Source organism: Colletotrichum lupini, chromosome 10, assembly GCF_023278565.1.
Source record: "Colletotrichum lupini chromosome 10, complete sequence".
NCBI classification, from domain to species: Eukaryota; Fungi; Ascomycota; class Sordariomycetes; order Glomerellales; family Glomerellaceae; genus Colletotrichum; species Colletotrichum lupini.
The window spans coordinates 3,287,154-3,308,065 of record NC_064673.1 but is presented as its reverse complement, the minus strand read 5'-3'; the positions used below and the strand labels follow the sequence as shown (position 1 = coordinate 3,308,065).

Sequence of the window (20,912 nt, the reverse complement as noted above, 5' to 3'; positions counted from 1 at the left end):
AGGAAATTAACAACTTTGATCGAAGGCTTTGCGACACAGATCAAAGATAACAAGAAGAACGCCTGAAAAAGAGCAGAAATCGACATGTAACAAGTTGACGGAGGACCATATGTGCAAATAGAGATTGAGAGGACAGCTGAAGCCTCCAAGGAAACGGATTCGGCTCCTTGAGTGGCGCTGAGGGTGTTGACTAGTGCACTCATGGAAGGGCCCAGGTGATGTATGACGTGCGAGACAGCATAGCCAGCAATGCGTACGACGCTTCAACAACAGCACTCGAAGTTGCCACGACTGCTTACTTATCACATTGCAGCATGCGAATCTGCCCAAGATGCCAGTGAGGATGCCCAAAAGGTTTGCCCCTCCAAGAGTCGGGCGCCAAACCTTGTCTCTTCGTCAGCTGCTATCACATTCTTGTACTGGACTCCACGATGTTTTGCAATGGCGATACAAATGATCAATCCGTTTTTTAGACATATGTTAGACTCTTTTCTGGGTTGTTGTGATTCAACGTACGGCAAAAGGAGAAGCATGGAACGGCTGTGAATGCTGGCCTCGTTGAGGTATGCCCGATCGGAGGAGAAGAGGGCTCGGTCATGCGAATGAATGCATCTGCGGGAATGCAGCGCAGCCAAATGTAAGCCAAAGAAATCAGAGTGGCTGCGAGATAGTTCACTGTAGGGCGGAGGCGAGAAGATGCATAGGCACATGGGGCGGCACGTGGGCAGGTCTATCGGGCCGGGGGGGGGGGGGGTTACATCAAGCAGGAGACCGTTCCAAGCCAAGCTTTTACAAGCACAGCGTTCTAAATTGAGTGATACCAGGTGATGTCACTGAAAGCAACATGACTTAGTTTGGTTGAGTGCGATTGATGCATTGTAGGCATTGCCCTTCTCTCGTATGCAACTCAGGTCAATCACATTATACAGAGACTAATTAATGTTTGCAATAACATTATGCTGACATCTTGATAGTATGAAAAGTCTTTAATGCCTATTGTATATGGCAGAGCCAATCAGAATGGCTGCGACCACACTAATCTCTTCCATTCCCTCCCATGATTGGTCTGTATGATTCTCAAGGCTTCTTATGCCCAGGGCACATGACGCTGACTTGTGTTGTAGTAAACTTGGGGAAGGGATTGGGCAGGTTCAAGTTGAGGTTGTTGGTCGGTTTCCGCGGCACAGTGATTTGTTCATCGGCCATGAATTGCTTGCATCCCCAAGTGAGGACGCCGTTCTTTACAACATCGCCACCACCGCACGCATTTTGAGCTGCAAGAAAAGAAAGTCAGCAAATTCATATTCACTCTCATATGCTCCATTAACAAGTCGACTTACGTCCAATGGGACCATCTTGACCAGCCTTGCCATAGGCGACAATGCGAGTTGGAGGAGGGTCGTTGCGAGCAGCTTCACTAACGGCGTCGTCCAAGTAGTACTAAAAGAGCGTCAGTATGTCATCGATCGGGGTGATTGGATATCATGTCTAAACAGAGTAGGACTAACCTGATGGACAGCAGCAACTTCGGCGCAGCTGGCCTGGGTTCGGTGCTGCTTGTCAACGGTGGTGCCACGCCTTGCCGCGTCCTGCAAACTAGTCTGGCATCGCTCAAGCGCAACGACAACCTGAGGCTTAAGACGCGAGTCCGCATAGGTATACAAGAAGGGCCCACCCTTCAGGTTGGAAGACAGATAGACGTCTTTGCCGAGGGCCATGGCGGCCATCATGACGGGTTGTCTGTTGAAGCGGACTTTATCCGCATTGAACTTTGTCTGCATTTCGTTGAAGGCTGCGCGAGCGAGCCCGTAAAGCTGACCGTCGCTGAAGAGCGTTCCGGTGTCTTGCTCAAAGGTGAGCTTGGCGGAGTAAACGAAACGTTGTGCATCGTCGCGCGCGGCCTTGTCGAGGGTAATTCCAAACGTCTGAGCAGCGACGTTGAGGATGAGGGTGAAGAGCAAAAAGAGTGATGAGAGGCTGGCTCCCCAGCTACCACCGGCGTTGAACCACATCGTGGATTACTTTGAGACTACTTCAGATTCTGGAGCAGGACTTCAAGTGATAGACTAGCAAAAGAGTGTGAGGGCGGAGGGCCGAGTAAGGAATGAATGGACGCGAAACCGCGGGGGAGTTCAAGAGAGTGACAATATGATGCGACGATGGTTATAGCATTATGAGAGAGACACACGGTACTTTCAGAAACCGGGCTGAGTTGCCCATGACATAGTTAAGTTATTTGTCAGATGGACTTACGAACGACTGCTCCGAACTCTGTGACTGACTTGTAAACTAAACTGTCTCTTGGCAGTAATTTGACAGCTTTCTCAAAATCCCAGCAAGAGTTGGCCAGGGCCATTAGTTCGCCTGACGTTGATTAAAGGTCGAAGTCAAACCCATACCAATAATAGCCCCCAAAACCGGCGTCGGAGTGGCAATACTTGCCCGACGGAACCGATCTAGTACGTTAAGGGAGATAGAGTTTAAGGAACAGTAAGGCTAATTAGAGTCGGCGCCCGCGGCGGTTGTAGGCGACGCTGGGAGCGAAACCCACGTGTGGGCAGAGCGATTGACAAGAAGAGTATAGCTTATTAGATATACGAGTATACATATCAGTGGGCAGGTAATAACGACGGTATGCCCGGGTATCTTGGTGGCCTTGGCTCTTGGGGCGGAGGAGTTTCGTCTCATGTTGTGACAGCCTTTGTCTTGGCGCGCGCGGTTGCCGGCAAGGCGGTAAAACCGTAAAACTCAAAGTCAATCTCAACCACCGCGGCGCTGTTGCGGGCAGCAAAGTAAAAGGAAATAACGAGCAGAAATATGATACGCCCGGGGCTGCCGAGGGCCTTTGCTTCATTTATGATGTCCGTATTCCGTATGTAGTCGGCGACTGTCCGTACGATACCTGACAACACTGACTCGCTCTTCGGCCCGAGCACCGGTACGCACCGCCACGACAAGACGCTTAGAGTTAATTAAGGGAATAGAGACTAAGGCGCTTTGAGATGTTCCAGATTCATCATACAATGCAGCCCGCTTGGCGCGGAGACAAGTTGCGAATGGTTCATGTCGCAACAGCAGTTATAGTCATGCAACCACCACCGTGTCGTTGATGGGTTTGTTTGGGGTTTTGAGCAAACCATTCCACTCATTCAGCATCAACCTGTGCTTCTGATTTCAAAGTCACTCTTTTTTGTTCTTAGCCAAACATGAAGGCTTACACATTGAGCCTCGGGCTCCTTGCCGGGCTCGCACTTGCTCAGAGCGACTCAACGGCCGAGGAGGTCTTTGGAGCTATCGATCAGTGCAGCACGGCCAACTTTGACCAGTGCCCGAAAGATTCTACTGCACCTCATCGTTGCCTCAAGGTCCAGAAGTTTGCTGAGTGAGTACATCATATTATAACACGTCTTCTACAAGTCCTAACATTGTTCCAGGGAGATTGTTCAAGACACATGTGTTTTCAGCTGCCCTGATCAGTCACCTTGCCTCACAAAATGTGGCACCGACCGTGGTGGCGCATGGTGTGGTGAAGGGTGAGTTGAAGTCTCTTCATATGATCCAACAATGTCAATGATAACTAACCTGCCTATCTAACAGAGGTACCTGCTTCTGCGATCAGGGCTGGGATACCGCTCAGCCTGCTCCCGCAGACCCTTATGACCTCTCATGGGTGAAGAAGTGGGCTGCCATTGGCGATTCCTAGTGAGTTCTCCTCAAAATGGTGTGACCGAGACTCATCATTCTGACTTCAATGTTCTTGATAGCTCCGCTGGCATTGGCTCCGGCTCGCCGTACCCTAACAGCTCAACCACATGCGCCCGTTACGACCAGTCGTACCCAGCCTACATGCAATCCCACGAACTAATGCCCGAGTCTGCTCAATTCGAGTTTCTTGCCTGCTCCGGCGCCACCGCCCCCGAGATCCTTGCCAACCAGGTCTCCGCGCTGGGCACCGGCTACGACATCATCACCGTCAGCGCTGGTGGCAACGACGTCGGCCTCACCAGCATTCTCAACGCCTGCATCTTCCAGTGGAACCCATTTGCCAACTGCCCCGACGAGATGCAGGCCACGCTGAACCTCATCCGAGATACTCTTCCGGGCAACTTGGACAAGCTGTACGCTGGTCTCAAGAACAAGATCAACCCGGGCCGCAAGATTTACGTTACGGGCTACGCTAACTTCTTCGATAACACCACGACTGCCTGCGACGACGTCAGCTGGTCGTTCTGGTTCAACAGCGCCAACAAGCAGAAGCTCACCACTGAGCGTAGGACGCTGATGAACGAGCTCACTACTGCGGTCAACAACGTCATCGAGGCCGCGGTCAGGAGAGCCGGTGCCTCGTTCGAGTTTGTCGACTACAATCAGTACTTCTCCGTGCTTCAGGGCCGTTTCTGCGAGGGTGCCACCAAGGAGCCCAACGGAAACCGTGATGGTCTTCTCTTCTTCGAGTGGTCTAGCAAGAACGACGATACCACCCTCGCGAGACGTGAGCCCGAGGTCGCATCTTTCAACAACGACCAGATGCTTCCTCGCGCGACCCCCACTATTGGCGACGTTGATTCGTCTCTGGAGATGCGCAGTAGCAAGCTGGGGCTCTTGTCCATCCTCTCCAAGCGCGCCGGACAAATCTGGAGCTCTTTCCCTCGCAGACAAACCACCAAGTCCAACACAAAGACACCCGTCCTGGAAGTCCGCCAGGGCACGGCTGCGTCGCCATCAATGGAGCAGTACATTGCCGACCAAATCACGGAAGCGCGCAAACGCAACTCAAGCCTCGTCATCTCTCTCGCTGACAACAGCGCCGCGGACCCAGCCTTCAGGGGCCGCAACAACATTGAGGTCTCTGACTTCATCGGCGACGAGATCAAAAGGGTGTTTCACCCGCGTCCCGGCGGCCACGCCGTGATTGCGAACCTCGTCATGTGGCGTCTGGCAGAGGATAACGCCGCGACGGTCGGCGACAAGGAGTTTGGTGCCACGGAGGCTGCTGGTTGCGCTGTTCCTGTGCCGAGCACGCCGTCTATGCCTGAGACGATTCCCGGCGTGCTGCCGAATTGTCAGGCTGCTGCGCTCAAGTGCTTGAACTGCTTGGGTGGCGCGAGCGGTCTTGGTGTGTTTGTTTGCAACTTCCAGCACCACTCTGATTGCAATGCTTGTGGCGGCGGTGATGGATGCCCATGCTAGACATGTGGCGGAGGTTGCGTGAATAATAACGATAGTCGTTGCGGGGGAGATATGACCGGCGAACTTGAGCCTTTCTTTCTTCTCGTTGGTCCAGAGATATCACTTAGTCTACAGTCAAAATACTTCATTAGTTCAAACACTTGTCCCATCTTGTGATATTCCCGGTGTTATTGGCTTCAGGCACACCGTTGTGAATGTCGATGCAGAAAGAAAAGGCAGACGCGTAAACCTCTTAAGGTAGCTGGGTATCAGAATCATAGTCTTATAGTGACAGGTCTCTAATAGCTTGCATATCTATGGCTTCAACTCCACTGTAATTGTTACTTCAGCTTCCGATCCCCTGGCGATCAAGTTGGCCTTCAGCTCCTCTGCCCGTTGCTCTTCGCCAACCATTGAAATCTCCAACCTCAGTTTCCTCAAGTGCCGGGGCCGGCTCTCTAGGTACTCGACAATTTTGGCCTCAAGTGACTGCCACATGGGAACCACCGGGTCATCCTCCTCCCAATCGAGGTCGTCCCATCGATAGTGCCACCAGAAGAACATTTCGTTAGTGATGGTCAAAGCCTGGAGGCCCTCGGGGAGCACATCCGCCAGCTTCGACGAGCCTTTTGTTTCCCAGCCGAGGAGTACCGGCAGAGAGATGGAGAGACGAGTTAGTCGCGTGAAGTCCTTGAGTGACCCGAATGAGCCGCGGATTCCCCAGGGCCCGACCTCGCCGCAATCGATGGCCGTGGACGTCCAGAGCGTCAGCGCGAAAGAGAGCTCTTCGAGTGATGCCTTCAATGGGTCGAGCGAACTCCTCAGCACCTCTAAGTCTACCCAGTCGGACGCGTACTCCGCGTCGATAACGTATCCGCAACGGAATGTCTTGAGATTCGGGGAAGCTCGCAAGAGTTGGCCAACATTCTCCTCAGAGAGCTGGCATCTGCTCAGAACCAGCTCTTCCAGTCTAGCTGCTGATGGCTTCCGATGAGGAGCTGGCCAGACGATTGATTTCCCTCCATCTTCCACTCGATGAAGCTCAAGAGTTCGAATTTGTGGAAGGTAAAAAAAGGGGAGCATATTCTCAGCGTAGACGTAGGAGTTGAACTCGTTTGCCGAATCTCCGTCAGGGGTTGGAACTAGAACCTTGATTGATTCCACATTGTTGAAAGAAGAGCCAGCGACAGCGCTCAAAGCGGCTAAATGGCTCAAAAGAGTCAAGAAATCATCCCCGGGTGGGCGAGATTGTGTCCATTCGTTGTGGTCGTTCCGGTCATAGGTCTGCACCTCGAGCGTCTTGAGAGCTGGGAGTCGCGATAACAGGATGGCGGTGTTATGTGCGAGCGAAACCTCTGGTTCCTGTAAGAGTGCCTCAGTTCGTTCGGCCGGCAGGCGGGACTCAGTGATCCACGATTTGATGGTAGCTTTATCGCTTGAAGTGAGACTTTTTGCAAGTAATGCGGTCTGAGAATCCTTCGCAGCCCTGACACCGCGCAGTGTGACGTCTCTGATGGCGGCAAGATTTGATACGTTGCCCAATAGTCGTTGCATGTCCTCGGCGGCTGCTGTGAGATCTGACTGATCCCAGTCCCACAAAATAGCGGTTGGTGGTGTTTCGTTGGCCATGATGGGATTGCCTTGCTGATCCAGTGAGATCGAATAAACCGTTCGTGGGATGATCAATCGGTCCAGCGGAGAGATTGGGAGATTGTCCTTATTCAACGTGGAAACCACGGTGAAAGTGGTTCTCAACGACGTGTTCGTCCCGCCCGAGTGGTACCTGCGTTGCTTCGTCTGATTATATTTAGCGGCTCATTCCCTAGAGTTTTGGTCCGCGAAACCTTAAACAGCCCTGTCGATTAACGTCTTACACGCCAACTTGGCGTGCCGTGAACACAGGTAAACTGACCTGTGGCCCCCCCGGTTACCTGACCTGACCAAGGAAAAGGGACGTGACCTGAGCGCTCTTTTGATTGGCCCGTGAAGAAGAGGTGGGTCCAGCTAACCTAATTCTAAAGTAATTTTAAAGTAATTCGGAATTAATTCAGAATTAATTTAGAACTAATTATAAATTATAACTTGAATATAATAAAAAAGACTTATTTTAATATAAAAAGTATATTCTTTTAAATATATTATAATAATTAATATATTTGATAATTAATTTTAATATAAAAATTAAAGTGTTTAATTTTTAAAATATATCTTAGAATATACTTTAAGAACTAATTTAAAACGAGTTTAGAACTAGTTTAGAATTAATTTAGAAATAATTCTAAGTTAATTTTTATTGATTCTAATATTTAATAATAGTTTTATATTTTAATTTTCCTTCTTATAATACTACTTTTTCTTTAAATACTAAAAAATATATTTATAAATAATTCAATTAATAAATAAAAACTTTAATATTAAAAATTACTTATATTAATTTAATTTACTTTAAAACTAATTTAGAATCGATTTCGAATCGATTCTGAATTACTTTTAGATCACCTACGGAGTGGCACGGGCCACACTCACGTGGAAATGTGGGGTGGTCAGCTAACACCCCCCCCCCACAGGTCAGTTTACCTGTGTTCACGGCGTGCCAAGGGTCAGTCATGTCATGTCAGTCATGCTGTCAATGCCATGCCAAGCCGCGTCCGTGGGGTCTCCGTACTATGGATACACGAATTCTACCTAGTGGTTCTTGCACAATGATAATCACTTCCGAGGTCCTCAAAAGGAGAGAAAAGAATTAAGCATCATCCTCATCCATGATCAGTCATCGAATCATCACGTGAGCTCAGCCAACCTTGGAATGCACGAGCCACTTGCTGGACGGTGGCTGATTTTTCTCGATATGTGGCTGATGAAAATGTGGCTGTTCGTCTCCAAGTAGGGATTCGTCACCCGAAACTGATACGAAAGCATCGCACCTTCGTCTCATTCATCATTAGAACCCGAGCATTGCGAGCACCTCGTAAACTCGGAAACCCGTGTCACTATCCGCATTATTCGCAGCGCGATGGGTTCTCAACAACGGCAATGCCGAAACGGTGGAATTTCAACACCAGCTTTGCTTGTAAAGAACGAGAAAGAGCGAACACGCGTACAATGCGAGCCACTAACATGCTGCGGTCCGGCATCAGCCTCAAACGGCGTTCCGGCGATGTAGAGAAAACTCCGCTCCAGCGCCGCTTACGCAAACCTAAGTCCATCGTCAAATCTACTGTTTTCGGCGCGAATCTTCAATGATGTCGTATAAATTCATCGACGCCCTTTCGCATCATACTCTGATTGTCCATTGCTGCAACTGCCACTTTGCCAATTACGGAAAACATGTCTATTGTGGACTCGAAAAGAATTTTGGCGACTGCCGAGACGGAGGACGCCGAATCTCTCTGCAACGTCCCTCCTCCATACGAGCTGCACTCCGCCGGTGCGCTGTTATCTAGCGAGGCTGCAATACAGTGTCAGAATAGCATGCCCCTTTGCATACTCCGTACTTGAGACTGACCTTTAAGCAGCTGACGGCCATGTGAACATCAACTTCCAGTCGCAGAACCCAGGGGAACTGTGGGAGCAGCTTCCCCCTTTCCCCGCAGCCGAGGATACTGCGTTGCCGAACATCAACCTCAAGCCCGTACCCTTCCTTAACGTCGTGATACAGGTTGTAGGTAGCCGGGGTGAGTTCCTCACGGAAAATGACCGTGAAGCTTGACTTGTGGATGTTGCCTACTAATATCAGTATAACCAGGTGACGTTCAGCCATTCATGGCACTTGGCACAGCTCTCCGTCGTTACGGCCATCGGGTTCGCCTAGCCACGCATGACACCTTTTCCAAATTCGTGACCGACTCTGGCTTAGAGTTCTTCCCGATTGGCGGAGATCCCGCCGACTTGATGTCGGTAAGTCTTGTGTTTTCCCCTTGAATCTTCCATGTCCTGCGCTTGCCACTAATGAATACCAAGTACATGGTCCGAAATCCTGGTCTGATTCCTTCCATGGAGTCTCTTAAGGGCGGCGATGTGGGGAAGAAACGACGAATGATACGTGAAATGCTCCACGGATGCTGGCGTTCCTGCATTGATCCTGATCCCATCAGCAACCGACCGTTCGTAGCCGACGCCATCATCGCGAACCCCCCAAGCTTCGCCCATGTGCATTGTGCGCAAGCCCTCGGCATTCCAGCCCACATCATGTTCACCATGCCCTGGACGGCGACTCGTGCTTTCCCTCACCCGCTAGCAAACATCCAACGCAGCAAGGACCTGGAGCCACAGGTCACCAATTGGCTATCATATGGCGTCGTCGAGTTGATGACCTAGCAGGGCCTGGGCGATGTTATCAACAGCTGGCGAAAGGAGGATCTCCAGGTCGCGCCGATTCCTGCTAGCATGGGACCAGGCGTGACAACGTTTCTCAAGATCCCGCACACATACTGCTGGTCACCGGCCGTGGTTCCCAAGCCTGCCGATTGGGGTCCAGAGATTGACGTTTGCGGCTTCTTCATGCGCGACGAGCCCTCCTACAAGCCACCTGCCGACTTGGACGCCTTTCTTTCGTCCGGTCCGCCTCCGTTGTATGTTGGGTTCGGTAGTATCGTTGTCGACGACCCGGGACGTTTGACAGACGTAATCCTCGAGGCCGCAGGTATTTGCGGCATCCGTGTCATCATCTCTCGAGGATGGAGCAAGCTTGGAGAGGGGAAATCAAGCACAGACAGCGTGTTCTATCTCGGAGATTGCCCACACGAGTGGCTGTTCAAACGAGTGTCAGCCGTGGTGCATCATGGAGGAGCTGGAACGACAGCTTGTGGCCTTATCAACGCGAGACCGACTATCATCGTGCCGTTCTTCGGTGACCAGCCGTTTTGGGGCCGGGTCATTGCAAAGTCAGGATCAGGACCCTTACCGATTCCTCAAAAGCAGCTCCACACGCAGAAACTTGTGGAAGCTATTCAGTATTGTCTGTCGCCCGAAGCAAATCGTGCGGTCCGAGAAGTAGCCAGCGCCATGCGGCAAGAACGTGGCGTCAATACCGCCACAGCATCGTTCCATCGTAACATTCCTGCCAGCGATCTCGGCTGCGATCTGATTTCTGGTCAGCGCGCCGCCTGGCTGTTTGAGAAGCAGTCCAAAACGGGCGCCAAGCGGATGAGACTGTCGAATCAAGCAGCATCGTCTCTGATTGTTGCGAAGAAGATAAAGATGTCTGACTTGAAGCCTCTGCGAACGAAGGAATACGACACCGATGTGAAACGATGGGATCCCATCACCGGTGGTGCCTCTTCACTCCTAGGCACCGTCACCGATTTCACCGTCGCTCTGGGCGGCACCTTCATCGATCCATGGAAGGAATACAAGCGTTCTCGGGCATCTGGTCATGAGGCCGGCTCGGCGAGTGGTGCAGCCGCAATGGCTGTGGGTAAGGGATTTGCCTCCATGTCTGGAGCGATCGTCAAGGGCGGCCTTGTGAGCATGCCCCTCGCCATCACAGAAGGCCTTCACAACGCTCCCAATCTGTACGGCGACAAGGTACGAGACAATGGCAAGGTAGAAGACTGGAAGAGCGGAGGAGTTGTAGCCGCAAAGGTAAACCTGGTTATCAGATGAGATCATCCGAGCCTACAGCTGACGTGAACTTAGACCTTTGGAACCGGATTCTATGACGGACTGACGGGTGTCTTCACCGATCCCTACAAAGGCGCGAAGGAAGGAGGTGCTCTTGGTCTAGCAAAGGGAGTTGCCACGGGGTCCTTCGGCCTTATTCTCAAGCCAGGAGCTGGTAAGTAGACAAACCCTGACTGATCTCACCTAAAGCAGATCATGTTTGGCAAGAGTTTTCGGTCTAAGCTAACCCGGCCGCCTGCCTAGCAATGTTCGGACTCGTCGCATACCCTGCTCAAGGAATCCATAAATCCCTCAAGGCAAGAACCGGTCGCAGCCATGAAGTTTTGAAGGCGAAAACCGCGCTCCTGGACTACGACCAACGACAGAACAACGGGAACCCCCGCGACGGAAGCAAGGTCCTGCAGGTGTTCGACGCCTACTTTACGCAGTAGAGTTACATCCGCCAACGCTATTCGCGCATGCTACAACGTAGCCACTTAGATACTAGTATTACCAAGCGCCTGGAAGTGCCAATGGACTGTCTCGGGGTCTCCGCGGTCCATGAGAGTGGTGTCTTAATCACATCGCGTGGCTGGTCTTGTGTAGAGGGAGGGGAAAGGAACATGTAGGGTTACACTTGTCAGTTGTTAGACAAAGTTGTCAAGCATGCAGCCCACAAGCTGAATAAAAGCCCAACAATGGCAAACAAGAAGGGCAGACGACCGAGGCGGGGCGGGAAACAAGAGAACGAAAACAAAACAAAAAGCGGGTCTGTGCCGGACCCCGGTTCCGACACCTTGATGTCCTCCGAGTCGAGCGGGGGTCCGAGAACCCGGATGGCCACCGGGCGACTCAGCTTCCAGCTGTAAAAGTCCGCCCCAACGTCACCGAATTCACGAGCCAACACGACTTAGCACTTCTTGGCCGTGGAGTCGAGTCTCTACGACCGAGACTTGCCATTCGCCGTGTGGTCCATTGGCCAATCGACCTCGAGAACATCAAGGTGATCGTGAGCTTGGCACAGAGCTGCCCACGCCTTGGCGACACCCGACTAATACCTCACGCATGGCCAAGAGTGTTCTAAGAAGGCAATCGTGACCGACGACATGGGCTCCACTTGCGTAATATTGGATCCTTTGCATCAAAGGAGCTTGTTGACGAGCATACGACGAGAGGGGAACCGGGAAAGATGGAGGGATTACCCAACTGCAACGAGCGGCAGAGATGGCTGGCGACGAACGCAGATTTCGGAGGAAGGGGGACCAGACGGGGTGGCGCATGCCCAACGGACTTTGCAACCTGGCTAGGATGGAAGGATCTGCCTACTTGTGGACATGAGCAACGAATCTACCCATAAAGCAAGCATAGCATGGCTAGCTGGTCTTGGCTCGACATCTCGAAGAGCCTCTCGAGCACCATTGGAGACCCGAGGCGACGGGACCGACAGAGAAAATTCTCATCCACATGGCGAGCTTGCAGATATAAAAGACCATCACATACCTCGCATTCTTCAATGTCAAGCTCCTATCTTCAAGCTGTTTCCTAAGCTCCAAGTCCAAAGCTCGAGCTCATATTCAACAAGGCTTTCAGCAGTCCGTCTACCAGAGCATCTTCAAGCTTTTCAGCCTCAAAATACACCAGTCAAGATGAAGTACAGCCTCGCCTCCGCAGCCCTGCTGCTCTCCGCCCTCACGGACGCGACTCCCCTCGCGCGCCGCCAGGCGTCCTCCTCCACCTCCGAGACCGTCTCCGTCCCCGCGGCACCGGCCTCCACCCCGCAAGCCCCCTACGACTGGTCCGCCGGCTGGCAAAAGACCTTCCCCATCCACCAGTCCTGCAACTCGACCCTCCGCGCCCAGCTCGAGGTCGGCCTCGCCGAGGCCCAGCAGCTCGCCGCCCACGCCCGCGACCACATCCTCCGCTTCGGCAACAGCTCCGAGCACGTCCGCAAGTACTTTGGCAACTCGTCCACCGCCACCCCCGTCGGCTGGTACGACCGCGTCGTCAACGCAGACAAGAACGGCATGACCTTCCGCTGCGACGACCCGGACCGCAACTGCGCCACCCAGTCCGGCTGGGCGGGCCACTGGCGCGGCGCCAACGCCTCCCAGGAGACCGTCATCTGCCCTCTCTCCTTTGAGATCCGCCGCCCCCTGACTTACGTCTGCGGCCTGGGCTACAACGTCGCAAACTCCAAGCTCAACACCTTCTGGGCCACCGACCTCCTCCACCGCGTCTTCCACGTTCCCCTCATCTCCGAGGGCGCCGTCGAGCACTACGCCGAAGACTACGCCGAGGCCCTCGAGCTCGCAAAGAACAACGCCACCTACTCCGTCTTCGACAGCGACGCGCTGCAGTACTTCGCCATTGACGTCTGGGCCTACGACATCGCTGCCCCTGGCGTCGGATGCCCCGGCGAGCTTGAGGAGGAGGACCACGACCACGATGCCACGCCTACGACTACCGCTGCTGCTGGCGCCGCTACCACCACTGCCGCTGCGACCTCCAGCGCTCCTCAGGAGTGCCACACTCACGCTGACGGTGTTCAGCACTGCACCTAAGTCGTGCGTCTTGCAGAGACGACATGGCTGTGTTTGAGAGAGGCAACATCAAAACGAAGTGAAGGACAGTAGTGGGTGAAGTGAGCAAGGAATGAAACACTGACATGCCGGAAACGATACCACTGGGATCATGAATTAGACGAATGAGGAAACATTCCAAACAGCAATTTTCAAGAGGGGATTTCTTAATGAACATAGATTAGATCAAACACCCTCATTATTCAAAAATCAATAATAATAATGACAATTGCCTGTCAGAACGATACGCTCCCCCTTGCAGTTCTCCTTTCATGTGTAAATGCTCCAGAGCCACTCATTGCCTCTTCTGTTCCCAAGGCGGTTGAAAGTATCATTATTCAACCTTGCTGCCTTGCACCGATCCAATTACCAACGGCCGACTGGGCCTGTTGATAAGCGCACACACTAGTTGTCTGTTGTTGTATCATGATCATAGTCCAATCATTAACCCTTGAATGGTGCTCCCAACGAAACTACGCTATGCAAACACTCAGTCTACAATCAAGCCCTCCAAGACGTTCATTGCCTTGCTCCCCTCGCTCTCGAACCTGCTAACCATAGCCTCGCACTCTTGTCGCAGCTTCGACTCAGCCTGGTTGGCGTTGTGGTGAATCCACTCCTCCACTGTCATGCGCATCTCAGGGCTTGTCAGCTCGCTGCCTTTATGAAGGAGCCTGTCGACTGGGTTCCTCTTGTCCGACTTTTCAGGGGATCCGAAGACGAGGTCAATATCGACGGGGTTCCAGGGCGTGGTGCTTTGGAGACTTGCCAAAGCTTTGCGCTTGGTTGGCGAGTTAGGTCTTGCTGGGGTTGATGAAATAGGCGCATGTGTCACCCGCTTTTGAGTTGTGGAAGGTCTTGAAGACGGAGGCTGGTTCTCGGCATCTGAAGACTGCGGAGATGGCGAGGGCGAAACAGCCGCTTGGCGAGCTGACTGGGCAGGAGAAATACGTGGAGTACCTGATTGATGTTGCACACTCCGGCGAGCAGATGAGGTGAGAACAGGCGATGATAGCAGTGGCGGGGAGCTCGTCTTCAGTGCGCTCCTTGGTGTGGGCTCAGGTGCCTCAGACTCAGGCTCAGGCCCAAGCTCGTCTACTTGCTCCAACTCGGACTCTTCTTCCTCTGCCGGCTCGTCTGCAAGCTCATCGGGGAGCTCTTGCTCTGGTTCCTCCAGCTCCTCGTGTTCCTCTTCAGGCTCGTCTTGAGGCTCCACTGGTGCGGGCGTTTGCCGTGCCGAAGCAAAAGACTGACGCGCTGACGTGTCCTCGGCTTCAGTCTCGATCTCAGCTTCGGGCTCAGCCTGGGCTTCAGGTTCCGGCTCGACTTCAGCAGTAGCGGCTGCAGCCTCCGGCTCGATAGCTTCTATCTCTTCAACCTTGCCAGCGCTTTCCATAGATGCACGCGCCGCCAATGACGCCTTTGAAGGGCGTCCCCGTTTCCTCCCAGTGCTTGCGCGAGCAGGCTTTGTCGTGATCACCGTGGCAGTGCTGATCTCATCCTCTTCAATATCAGCAGGCTGTTCGAGGCGGCTGGGCTCTGCTGGAACCACTGGCTCGTCTTCTTCGACGACCACTTTCGCGGCCTTGGCCTTCTGAGCCTTCGTCTGCTTAGACACCTTGCGGGGAGCTGCAGCCTTACGCCCCTTTTTGGGAACTTCCAGAACCTCAGGCTCATCGATAGTCATTTCGGCCTCCAGTTGCTTCAATTCGTCGTCAACATCCTCTTCGTCTGCCACGTACGGTTCCGCGTCGAACATCTCGTGGTTGTCTGACGGCTCAGGGCTGACACCAGACTCCTTGTCCGATTGGTTTTTCTTTGACTTTGCCTTGGGGGCAGGAGCTTTCTTTCGTTCCGAATCGGAATCTTGCATGATATCTTCATCGTCCGTCAGCGGACGCTCCAGATCAGCCTCAAGCTGCCTGGTAATCTCATCGTCATCCTCGGGGAATGCGCCGGGTGCAGTTCGCAGCGACGCCATTGATGCGTTTGACCTTTGTGAGGTCCCCGAGGCTTTCCGTGTTCCCTTCGTTCCAGACGCACGTGCAGTCTTGCGGCCTTTTGGTGCCTTCGTCGGCGGCGGCGCATCCGCAATGCTGATGTCCTGTTGTGATTGATCGATGGTCGAGCTGTCAGCGGCAGCTTTGGGCCGACCGCGTCCTCCACGCTTCTTTGGTGCAGGTGCCTCAGAGACTGTGAGCGCTGAATCATCCACGTCGTCGCTCGTGCGCTTGCGCCCTCGGGTAGGTTTCGATGGGGGTAGCCCAATGTCTTCTTCCGGCATGGCCTCATCCTCGACAACTTCTACAGGCTCATCCTTCTTTGCCTTGGTCTTTCTGCCTTTTGTCGTGGTGGCCTTTTTGGCACGGGTGCCTTTCTTGCCGCCCATTGTGGAGGCCGTTGTCAAGACACTGTCATCGAACTCCGCAGGGACGTCTGTTATGGATGTGATATCGGAAATCGATGTCGCGACTGACTGTACGGATAGTCTCGACGTGTTCTTTGAGCCTCGGGCGGCCTTGCCCTTCGGCTTTCTCGTGGAAGCGTATTGATTTACTAAAGCGAAGTACGGGCAGTTGGGGGATCGGTTGAAGTGTTCGTCCCTATAATTGGGTCAGATAATGCTTGCGAACGCAACACTCAGGGTACGTACATGGGCTTGTCGTTTTGTTCCCAACCGTCCAGAGCAAGCTCGCAGTAGGTGCAGGTTGCCATATCATTGTACTCGAGGGAAGGCGTGTATTTCCATCCTGCTTCGGCAAGCTAAGAGCTAGTTAGTAGAGGAAGGCAAGGTCAAAGTTCCATGACTGACCTGTTTGATCTTGTTCTTCCAGCCCCTCTTTCCCTCGTGTGGCCAACGTCCATCAAAAGTCGCCTTTCTGGCCGCGATCATTCGAGGACTAGAAGGGTCTTCGGATGACAGACCGTTGAGGTTGGCTTCGATACCCGCGACAATGGCCCACCCGCATTCGGGAGAGTGCTTCAAGTGCTCTTCGAGGGGCTTATCACCCTCTTCCCAGCCATCGAGAGATTTGTTGCAGAGGAAACATGCGACGTTATCGGGGTTTTCGGGGAACGGCCGCCAGACGAAACCTGCTTTCGCGAGCTGCGGCAAGTTAGCACACGCGTCGTCTTTTGCTAAGCTCTTCTGACTGCAGACATACATCTTCTGGCAGCAAGTATTTCATGTGCGGCCATGTGAGGTTTTTGCCGCCTTTGGTCGCGCCTGATTGACGGCGCTTTGGTGCAGGGTAGACTTGATGAAAGGAGCCCATGCGGCCATCCTGTGTGAAGTATTCATTCGGGACTAAACCCTCAAAGGCCAAGTTCTCTGTCATTCTGGGCTATCTCTGGGCGTTGTAGCACCAGTGAAGCTCGGGATTCGTGCAAAGTAAAGCTGGTCGCGATCCGGATCGCGAACAGCTGCGCGAGAGAGATATGTACAGAACGGACGCGTCGATCGCAGGGAGGAAATATTATTCGCGGCTAGAATGCATCGGGTCACAAGAGGTTGAGCTGTGGTCGCGTCGGTCTTCGAAGAGTAGGAATGGTCGAAAGAAAATATCGAGGGGAGCAATGTTTTTCAATCGTCGGTTGCGGGAGTGTAGCAACAGGATCAGCGTTGAGCAAATCAAAAGATTGGAGTGTGGTGCGGCAGACACCAAACCGTATTGGCCATCCCGATCGCGTTTGTTTACATTCAACCTCTGTTTCCGTTGCTAGCTGGTGGGTCCGGCGGGGTGTGGCTCAATCTTGCCCTGTCAGTTTTGTGACATGCGCCTCAGCCACACTGTGTTAGTCATCAACTCCCACATCACTGTTGCGCTTTAGACGTTGCACCAGAAAGCTTACTAGTAGCTAAGTACGATTTGTATTGGATGTGTCGTTCGGATCTGGAAATTCTCCGTATTAATCTTCATCCCGTATCTTTTCCCAAGATACCCTCGCCCGGAAAACGAGCTTTGTCCAGGGTGACTGATTTTGCCTCGCAGGTTTCCGGCCATGGCCAATGAAGAAAATCTCATTAGGACAGTAGGAGACCATCGACAACGCATTTGTCGCCATTGTACCAATGTATCACCCAATTTACCTTCTTCATGCACCCATATCTCAGACAGGTCCTCCATCTCTGAGCTATGTCCAGTAAGCATGGGAGATCTCGCGGAATAGATCAATGGTGAAGCCTGGAACACTCTCCAGCACTGGGTCCAGGTTGTTGTTTCTCATCATCCACTGCGTGTCGGTCAGGCAGAAATGCACAAGCAATTTTCTGAGATCGTCGTCTCGAGATTGGACATTCAAGTAAACGTGCCGGATAGTGTCGGTTGTGGCCCGCAGCATCTCGTCGGTGCGGGGAGCATGCAGCAGGCTTTGGCGAAGTTTGTGCAGGCAAAGTCTCTTGAGTTCAGTAATGGAGAACTTGTTTGCAACCAGATAAAGCTTGGCGTGTGCGAGGAATACTTCCTTATAGCCGGTCCGATGTTGTTGCTTGACGTCATCTAGCCAGTCTTCAGTTGTCGCTTGGGCGGCTTCGGAGGGAATTGGGAAAAGCTTCTCGCAGAATTTGTACCGAGCACTCGTAGGCTGCTGAGACTGTGAATCTCGCGAAACACTCCTCATCCACATATATAATGACGGAATCTCAGCCTGCTGCGTGCTCTGTCCATCACTTGGTTTGCGGCGCTGCAATTCGACTTGGGAACTGTTCTCCGCTGTCGAGGTTCTCGCAATCCCGGCTGCGTATATGGTGCCGGCATCGCTCCCGGGACCAGGCATATCATTACTACCATGCTTTCCCTCAACCGCGTTGGAAGTGACGTTCTGATTGGACTGCGACAGGGCAGGCGCCGTGTAGTCGCGGGAATAGGCATACTCCGTCAAGTTGACAAAAGTAGCTGGCTCAATGTCAGGCCAGGTCACGAGAGATGAGATTTTTCTGTTGACGACGCGGTTGAATCGGACAACTCGAACAACGGTTCCCTGTCTGATCAAGTTGTCGAAAGATGGGGATAAGCCAAGGAAGACAACTTCGTGGCCTGTATGTCTGATCCGATCTTTGCCGATCATGAATGTAAGGGCCCCAGACCGAAAGATCCTGCAGTCTCACGTGAGTTTGACTTAATAGAGACGTGGATTGAAGGGGTTCTTACTGGCTCATGTCTCGCTTGCGCTTCAGAGACATCGCGAGGAATAGTGTTGCTGCAGAGGCAAAGCTTTACTGCGAAATCGCTGGAGTGAAAGAACTGTGGGAGGCGTGGAGATGAAGGGGGGAAATAATTTTTGAAAGTTCGTGATTGACCAATTCCAAGGTGCCTGATGGTGTAGGTTGAGTCGGAGAACGAAGGTACCTAAGTAAAGTGGGAGAGGAAAACTTTCTATGGAAGGCGGTGATGGTTGAGATTCCATGTCCAGGTATGGAAAGAACGTAGGGCTCTCTGGGGTTTGCCTTCCTTCCAAGGTGGGTTCTCCAACATTCAGGAAATTCACACTATTTCATAGACCATAGAAGACAGGCAAACTAGGAGGATCTCGGTTGAACTTTGCACAACGTAGACCAGTAGTTCAAAGAACAGAACAGGAGGGAAGAAAGTGCCTTGACCATAAGGTAATATAGGTAACACCTAAGGTAGGCATTTGTGGCACTGGGCCATGTTGGACAAGGTATCTACGTAGTCTCTATAACTGTAGTTTATCACTGCCTATAGCCAAGAACGGATCATTGATGGTCATGTGTTCATGTTCCAAGGATCGGAACCATTACTGGCAGACTTCTTCTTTTGGTAATTGGTGGCTTACTTTAGGCATCCACCGCGCGAACCACCTGTGCGAGGAGATTTCTGCAATGTCCAAGATAATATTCAGTTTGCGTTGAGTTTAGAATTCAGCCAAGCAATTGCCTGGGTGTCGTAGTCCGAAGGATACGCCATGTGCGCGGTGAGATTACTCCCGCTGGCATCGCATACTCCGTCCTGGTAGTTACAGTAGTCGTGGACTCTGTCGGCGTAAACGTTGAAGGAGGCAAGTTGTCCAGCGGTACGAGGATATTTCTGTGGACAGCGTTAGTCACGATAACCATTCAAAGCTTTTTCCAACGAGGTTGAAACTTACGCCGGTGGCACCAAACGTAGAAGCGTTGCCAACATTGTAGGTCTGATTCGGCATGTGTCGGGGGTTGCCGTACAGCAAGATCGCCGCGACTGGACAACGATGTCAGCAGGTAACTCTTAACCCAAAATCTATAGTTAGCCTTACTGTGGTCTCCAACAGTGCGAGCATCAACCAGAGGCTTGGTGTAGTTGCCCAGGACATTGCCATCACCACCGCCAGCCAGGATATCTCCAAGAACCATGGCGCCCTGAGAATATCCCATCAAGACGATCTTGGATTCGGGGCAAGCCTCTGCATAAGAGATGATCTGCTTGGCGCCATCGCGAACTCCAACAAAGTAGCTGTCACTCCCAGACTCGTCCGTGGCTGGGTAAACAATATCCTCGTAATTGCTGTTAGGAAAGGCCTTCATGAGCGGGTCAATGACCGTGATCAAGCTTCCGGGATACGGCAAAGTTGTGCCTCGGGCTTCAAAGTAGTGGACGTCAGCGCAAGTGGTGTTGAGGGTCTGTCGGCTAGCCAGAGAGATCTTGCTGCCTTGCACGAGAGCAAGCAAAGTGCTAGCAATGGCAACGGCCTTAGCGAGGAGAGACATAGCTGAAGATATGACCAAGAATAAGTGTCATCAGTAGTGAGCTGCCGGGTCATGAATCCTTGGCGACAAAGACGATTTATATACATGATGAATCAGGGGGTTCTCCTGACTTTCCGGCAAGTCGGCCATGTGGGAACGTCGACATTTTGCGGCTCTCGGCGATGCCACGCACTCCCCCCGCCATTCTATATGAACGGACTTGGCTTCCACCGTTCGTAGATCTGTGGGGCAGATCCGAACGCCGGCATGTCGCCGCAGGCACGGACGTTTACCTGAATCGGCTCTGGAAATCGAAACTTCTCGGCCGAGTCTTACCTGCGGCGTCGAAATTGTTCAGTAATCATCCGAGTAAGAGGTTCAGGGAGTATTTGCAGAGTAATATTCCCTCAGGAGGGCGTTCAACAACAAAGACTGATGCGGTCCGGCCCGTTGCATTAATTGGAGTAGCAAAACAAGAAAAAGATATCTCCTTGATGAAAGCCTTTTATGGAATATTCTTTTGCCAAAATGATTATCAGCCAAATAACAGCTGCAAGGCCCTTCTTTGTCTGATCGCTCCAGGTAAAGCGAGCCATGTCCTTGACAATCGAACAATCGAGTACTTCCTCTTTGAAGGGCCAAGGCAAGGTAAAGCTACGCATCTTGAAAGTCAAAGGTCTTAAATAATAACAGTAGTTTAAATTCTGAGATCTTGGGCTTTAAAAAGATTTTTGGATGTTACCAGTGTTATCGACAGGAGTGGATTAAGTCCACCTGGGCATCGTACTGCCTCGCTTGGTAACTTGATGTTATTAGTTGTATTCCGCAATGGAAGACATCTGAGAAGGAGCTACTGAGGTTTTCACCCACGGTAGCTTCTA

The 20,912-nt window shown here is 52.3% G+C and overlaps 11 protein-coding genes across 11 annotated transcripts; 5 read left to right on the top strand and 6 right to left on the bottom strand.

Moving 5' to 3' along the window:
- Positions 1-6: 6 nt before the first annotated feature.
- On the bottom strand, positions 7-710 carry CLUP02_18131 (uncharacterized protein; the record flags this gene model as incomplete). Its single annotated transcript, XM_049297035.1, has 3 exons — positions 7-62; positions 107-261; positions 307-710. The coding sequence occupies 3 exons, from the start codon at positions 708-710 to the stop codon at positions 7-9; spliced, it is 615 nt and encodes a 204-aa protein (XP_049138259.1).
- A 276-nt stretch (positions 711-986) lies between these two features.
- On the bottom strand, positions 987-2,012 carry CLUP02_18130 (uncharacterized protein; the record flags this gene model as incomplete). Its single annotated transcript, XM_049297034.1, has 4 exons — positions 987-1,035; positions 1,103-1,274; positions 1,341-1,440; positions 1,509-2,012. The coding sequence occupies 4 exons, from the start codon at positions 2,010-2,012 to the stop codon at positions 987-989; spliced, it is 825 nt and encodes a 274-aa protein (XP_049138258.1).
- A 1,194-nt stretch (positions 2,013-3,206) lies between these two features.
- Positions 3,207-5,190, top strand: CLUP02_18129 (uncharacterized protein; the record flags this gene model as incomplete). The annotated part of the gene is made up of 4 exons (XM_049297033.1): positions 3,207-3,382; positions 3,435-3,533; positions 3,598-3,702; positions 3,765-5,190. The coding sequence occupies 4 exons, from the start codon at positions 3,207-3,209 to the stop codon at positions 5,188-5,190; spliced, it is 1,806 nt and encodes a 601-aa protein (XP_049138257.1).
- A 294-nt stretch (positions 5,191-5,484) lies between these two features.
- CLUP02_18128 (uncharacterized protein) lies at positions 5,485-6,798 on the bottom strand (the record flags this gene model as incomplete). The annotated part of the gene is made up of 1 exon (XM_049297032.1): positions 5,485-6,798. One exon carries the CDS (start codon positions 6,796-6,798, stop codon positions 5,485-5,487), a length of 1,314 nt encoding a protein of 437 aa, XP_049138256.1.
- Positions 6,799-6,847: 49 nt separating this feature from the next.
- CLUP02_18127 (uncharacterized protein) lies at positions 6,848-7,075 on the top strand (the record flags this gene model as incomplete). Its single annotated transcript, XM_049297031.1, has 2 exons — positions 6,848-6,956; positions 7,023-7,075. 2 exons carry the CDS (start codon positions 6,848-6,850, stop codon positions 7,073-7,075), a joined length of 162 nt encoding a protein of 53 aa, XP_049138255.1.
- Positions 7,076-7,871: 796 nt separating this feature from the next.
- CLUP02_18126 (uncharacterized protein) lies at positions 7,872-8,412 on the top strand (the record flags this gene model as incomplete). The annotated part of the gene is made up of 3 exons (XM_049297030.1): positions 7,872-7,889; positions 7,940-8,052; positions 8,115-8,412. The coding sequence occupies 3 exons, from the start codon at positions 7,872-7,874 to the stop codon at positions 8,410-8,412; spliced, it is 429 nt and encodes a 142-aa protein (XP_049138254.1).
- An 84-nt stretch (positions 8,413-8,496) lies between these two features.
- CLUP02_18125 (uncharacterized protein) lies at positions 8,497-11,222 on the top strand (the record flags this gene model as incomplete). The annotated part of the gene is made up of 7 exons (XM_049297029.1): positions 8,497-8,629; positions 8,685-8,867; positions 8,948-9,066; positions 9,130-9,441; positions 9,490-10,752; positions 10,807-10,945; positions 11,035-11,222. The coding sequence occupies 7 exons, from the start codon at positions 8,497-8,499 to the stop codon at positions 11,220-11,222; spliced, it is 2,337 nt and encodes a 778-aa protein (XP_049138253.1).
- Positions 11,223-12,416: 1,194 nt separating this feature from the next.
- Positions 12,417-13,331, top strand: CLUP02_18124 (uncharacterized protein; the record flags this gene model as incomplete). The annotated part of the gene is made up of 1 exon (XM_049297028.1): positions 12,417-13,331. One exon carries the CDS (start codon positions 12,417-12,419, stop codon positions 13,329-13,331), a length of 915 nt encoding a protein of 304 aa, XP_049138252.1.
- A 508-nt stretch (positions 13,332-13,839) lies between these two features.
- CLUP02_18123 (AT hook domain-containing protein) lies at positions 13,840-16,687 on the bottom strand (the record flags this gene model as incomplete). Its single annotated transcript, XM_049297027.1, has 4 exons — positions 13,840-15,952; positions 16,003-16,112; positions 16,162-16,455; positions 16,514-16,687. The coding sequence occupies 4 exons, from the start codon at positions 16,685-16,687 to the stop codon at positions 13,840-13,842; spliced, it is 2,691 nt and encodes an 896-aa protein (XP_049138251.1).
- A 796-nt stretch (positions 16,688-17,483) lies between these two features.
- On the bottom strand, positions 17,484-18,531 carry CLUP02_18122 (uncharacterized protein; the record flags this gene model as incomplete). The annotated part of the gene is made up of 2 exons (XM_049297026.1): positions 17,484-18,444; positions 18,500-18,531. 2 exons carry the CDS (start codon positions 18,529-18,531, stop codon positions 17,484-17,486), a joined length of 993 nt encoding a protein of 330 aa, XP_049138250.1.
- A 676-nt stretch (positions 18,532-19,207) lies between these two features.
- On the bottom strand, positions 19,208-20,052 carry CLUP02_18121 (axe1 cleaves acetyl side chain groups acetyl xylan; the record flags this gene model as incomplete). Its single annotated transcript, XM_049297025.1, has 3 exons — positions 19,208-19,396; positions 19,458-19,546; positions 19,602-20,052. The coding sequence occupies 3 exons, from the start codon at positions 20,050-20,052 to the stop codon at positions 19,208-19,210; spliced, it is 729 nt and encodes a 242-aa protein (XP_049138249.1).
- Positions 20,053-20,912: the final 860 nt, after the last annotated feature.